Source organism: Rhagoletis zephyria, unplaced genomic scaffold (assembly GCF_001687245.7).
Source record: "Rhagoletis zephyria isolate East Lansing unplaced genomic scaffold, Rhagoletis_zephyria_1.1 Rzeph_scaffold_01449, whole genome shotgun sequence".
In the NCBI taxonomy this organism is placed as follows: domain Eukaryota; kingdom Metazoa; phylum Arthropoda; class Insecta; order Diptera; family Tephritidae; genus Rhagoletis; species Rhagoletis zephyria.
Genome location: NW_016158533.1, coordinates 13,379 through 18,087, shown reverse-complemented (window position 1 = coordinate 18,087; position 4,709 = coordinate 13,379). Strand labels below are relative to the sequence as shown.

The 4,709-nt window shown below is 32.8% G+C and overlaps 1 protein-coding gene across 1 annotated transcript in view; it reads left to right on the top strand.

Annotated features, from left to right (window-relative positions):
- Positions 1 to 3,527, top strand: part of LOC108364043 (neuronal acetylcholine receptor subunit alpha-7-like) — a gene marked incomplete at its 5' end in the record, with an annotated part of 106,357 nt that extends 102,830 nt beyond the window's left edge. Inside the window, one exon of the mRNA XM_017617594.1 lies at positions 3,382 to 3,527. Within this exon, the coding sequence (XP_017473083.1) occupies positions 3,382 to 3,527 (146 nt within the window). The remainder of the gene's footprint in view (positions 1 to 3,381) is intronic.
- Between the last annotated feature and the right edge of the window lie 1,182 nt (positions 3,528 to 4,709).

Below are 4,709 nucleotides of genomic sequence, written 5' to 3'. Positions count from 1 at the left end.
TTAGAGCCCAATTGGGAAAAACTTTTGGCTCTGATCGGGCAACCTCAAAAAATTTCCAGCAAGGAAATTTTGTCATAATGGGCAACAATTTTTGTGCCCTCAACTGGCAGGAAAATCTGCTAGCATCATATAAGTGCATTTTCAGAAAACAAATCATAACTCGAAAATGACGAATTTTAGCATATTGCTACTCGTACTGAAAATAGTTTATACTATTCCCCAATAGACAAAAAAGTTTGAGAGAAAAAAAAGATGTGGCAATTTGAAAAAAATCAATTTGAAAAAAATTTTTTTTTTTGTTTATAAACAATAATTATTTATTAATAAACAATTACTGATGTTTAGTTCACTAGATCGATTCAGTAGATCAATATCTGCAATTTAAAAAAAAATCGTTAAAATCCTTGCTTTTTTGCGGCAGTTATAAACGATTTCATCAAAAGTTGCTATTATGAGAGAAAAAAAGAAGCGTTCGTACTCAAAAAGAAAAAAATTCATTATTTGAAAAATTCGCATTTCTGAGCAAAAAGAAAAAATACGTATCTCCTTAAATTGTTCAAGGAACAATCCCTGTGAGTTTTATCGCAAACTTAAATTCACTTTCCCCCGGCCTGGGTGATTTGAGAATGAGCCATATATGTACATATGAAGAAACCACTACATTTTCTACCACTAAGCAACGTGCTCAAGTAATTTCTTTTCCTCCGGCTTTTTATAAGTATATATATTGTAAGTACAATATATGTGTACTATTTGAAGTGGATATTCGTAAGTACGAATATACTACAGTTAGGAAAAGCGGGCCAAAATATTTCAACCATTTCCTAGTGAAGGCTGAGATGATTGTACCTCATCATCCCCCTGGCAGCTGCAACAGGAGGGATCGGGTAAGATTCCTAACCTTACCACATGAGACCCAGTCACACGATGGCGTACCAGCTAGGGAACCCGACTAACAGCAAGAGCTGAAGCTTTGCAAGCGTAAGGAACTCCTTCGATCAACCCCGATCCTCTATAGGCCAGAAGGATCTTGCAATTGCGCATGTCCTCGTTTTCACCGAGCGCTCGCTTATATGGCGCTCAAAATGTCGAATGAAAATGCTCTCTTCCCATTGTGCCGCCGCTGCTATGCTCACAGGAGTTTTGGCCCGCAGAATACTCAACAGGAAATGCCTTAGAAAAGTGGAGGCGAGTATGCTGCACAATTTAATTTTCTCAAATACTATTCGTGGTAACGGAATTTAAGAATCTAATTTTTCCGTACTCTTGAATGGCAGTGTCCGTGGACCTTCTGACCCTATATGTTAGCTGACTTGAATCCATCAACGTTCACCTCAAAGTGTTTGTATTAATGCTCTATAAATGCTTTTAACAGAAAGGAGGTAAGCTTTAGTGGCCTCAAAGCGAAGAGTCTCGCCTGCCAACATTTGTTTAAGAGATTTTCCGCGCCCTCTTTCATACCCCTAAACCAGATGATAGAGCATGACTGTTCCTCATAATGTCTATCAAAAGACGCGATAGAAGTTCTCTCCTAGACATAAAAAAGCGCATTGTAATGGATCTTTTCAGTTCTGGACGTTCGTATCCAAGTTAGAGACCAAAGGTTCTGGAACCGCTTGTGTAGACCTCAACCTCGGGAAGGTCAGCTTAGAAGAACAGTGGAAACCAAATAAATTTCATCTCACCGCACGTATTCCTTCTTACTAAAATATTTTGGAACAGAAACAACTTCTGATCACCGAACTTATATTAGGTCCAACTGTCACCAAGAGTAGTGCACCAGTCGCACTCTTTTCTTGCTCGATGAGACCGCCTCGAGTATACCGTGATAATTGATTGCTAATGACAGCTACCTCTACCTGAAATACGCTGCAATGTTCCAGTCAGATTTCTCGACAGCATACACTCCACACCAGCCGTTCCGTTAACCTACAACCTGCCAAAGTTGTTGAAGGTTTTTGAGTTGATCGGTGATCTGTCCAAACAATGGCTATTTTGAGGCTTCAATGAGTACATATAGGTCCATCGAAACCTTAAGTAGTCTACTAAACACCCAGCTAACCTAAGTGCCGTTTCACACGATATGCTAACACAACTTATGTACCTGGAAACTCAACGTCCAGTAGTCTCCTGCATCTATTCTAACTGCCTAACTAATATATCACCCAGGGTATTCACATAGAAAAAGTAAAATTATAACATAGGGCGTTCTTCAACCAAATTCTGAAACTTCAGCGGCTTAAACTCCTGCTTATCTATACTTCACTTCCGCGTACCTAACGTATGTTCTACATGTTAAAATTTCCCTGATGCCAATCCTCCTTAACACGACTCAACCTCCCTCTTCTATCTTTAAGGTGCCAATGTGGAAGCTCGCCAATCAGTTTTTTTTATTTCTTGAGAGTGTCAAGCCTTTTCTTTGAGAGCTCGCTTCACACATCGACACCAATATACAATATGAATCCGTATCGATAATTTAATCGATAAATATATCGATAACGATAGCAATGCACACATCGGTATCAATAAACATATAAGGATCCGTTCCTTTAATGAAATCGATAAATATATCGGTAACGATAACAACATGTTTATCGATAATTACATTGAGGACCACATTTTTACTTGAATTCAGACCTAAGTATATACTCAAATCGAAATTTTCACTCTCTTTTTTACCTCCGTATCGATAAGTAAATCGATAAATATATCTGTAACGATAACACCGCATATATCGATATCAATACACATATAAGAATCCGTTTCTAAAATGAAATCGAAAAATATATCGATAACGATAACAACAAACTCGTTTTTAATTAAATTCAGGCATAAATAGATACAAACTGAAGTCGGAATTTGCATTCACGTTTAGGTACATCTCCTTTTGAGTGAAAACTTTTCCAGCTTTAAACCATAATTACTAGCTACTAATTAGACCCATCATAATACTTGTATTTAGTAATAGAGCTTTTTTTTAATTACAAAACATCGCATTAATTTATTAATAAAAAGTAAAACAAAAAATAATTAAATAAAAAAACACAACCTCAGTCCCGATTATAAAAAAAAATAAAATCCCACCGTCAACTGTCCAAGGCACAGGAAGTGCCTTTCAACCCAATTGCGACCACAACAAGAAAAACCTGCTTACAGTAAATCAACGCTTTGTGCTACTCTAAATATTATGCGTTTATTTGTATTTAATTAATTTTCGGCATAGTGTTTTCTTTTAGGATTCCTCCAACAATGCGCTGTCCATTTAATCTAGCATTCTTATAAACGCATAGTGCATATTTACAATTTTATGTTAATTTCTATAAAATAATTTCAATTAAAATATTTTATATTATTTTCTTTTTTTATTATCTTTGATTGCAGGCGTAACTATACTTCTATCCTTAACAGTATTTCTAAATCTTGTTGCCGAATCCATGCCGACAACGTCGGACGCTGTTCCTCTTATAGGTACACTGCAAAGCAAAGAAAATAAAAATAAAAATAAAAATAAAAATATTAGAATTTAACCAAATCACATTTAGAATAAAGAAGATAAAACGAAAATATTAGTTTTATTAGATTTATGACATAACTTTCAGCATACATACATACATATGTAAAAGGAGTCATGCCATAGAATGTGTTCGCCAACAAAACCACACTTAGTACATACTAACCACACACCAACGCAGATATCTACTACATACATGCATACATAGACATTGTATTAGCTAACTAGTTGAATATGTGAAGAATGAGAAAATATTTATTTTTCTGTTTAAAATNACATGCATACATAGACATTGTATTAGCTACCTAGTTGAATATGTGAAGAATGAGAAAATATTTATTTTTCTGTTTAAAATTTTCTTTGGCATTTTGATTTTTAATTTTATTTCATTGTATTAGCTACCTAGTTGAATATGTGAAGAATGAGAAAATATTTATTTTTCTGTTTAAAATTTTCTTTGGCATTTTGATTTTTAATTTTATTTCATTGTATTAGCTACCTAGTTGAATATGTGAAGAATGAGAAAATATTTATTTTTCTGTTTAAAATTTTCTTTGGCATTTTGATTTTTAATTTTATTTCATTGTATTAGCTACCTAGTTGAATATGTGAAGAATGAGAAAATATTTATTTTTCTGTTTAAAATTTTCTTTGGCATTTTGATTTTTAATTTTATTTCATTGTATTAGCTACCTAGTTGAATATGTGAAGAATGAGAAAATATTTATTTTTCTGTTTAAAATTTTCTTTGGCATTTTGATTTTTAATTTTATTTCATTGTATTAGCTACCTAGTTGAATATGTGAAGAATGAGAAAATATTTATTTTTCTGTTTAAAATTTTCTTTGGCATTTTGATTTTTAATTTTATTTCATTGTATTAGCTACCTAGTTGAATATGTGAAGAATGAGAAAATATTTATTTTTCTGTTTAAAATTTTCTTTGGCATTTTGATTTTTAATTTTATTTCATTGTATTAGCTACCTAGTTGAATATGTGAAGAATGAGAAAATATTTATTTTTCTGTTTAAAATTTTCTTTGGCATTTTGATTTTTAATTTTATTTCATTGTATTAGCTACCTAGTTGAATATGTGAAGAATGAGAAAATATTTATTTTTCTGTTTAAAATTTTCTTTGGCATTTTGATTTTTAATTTTATTTCATTGTATTAGCTACCTAGTTGAATATGTGAAGAA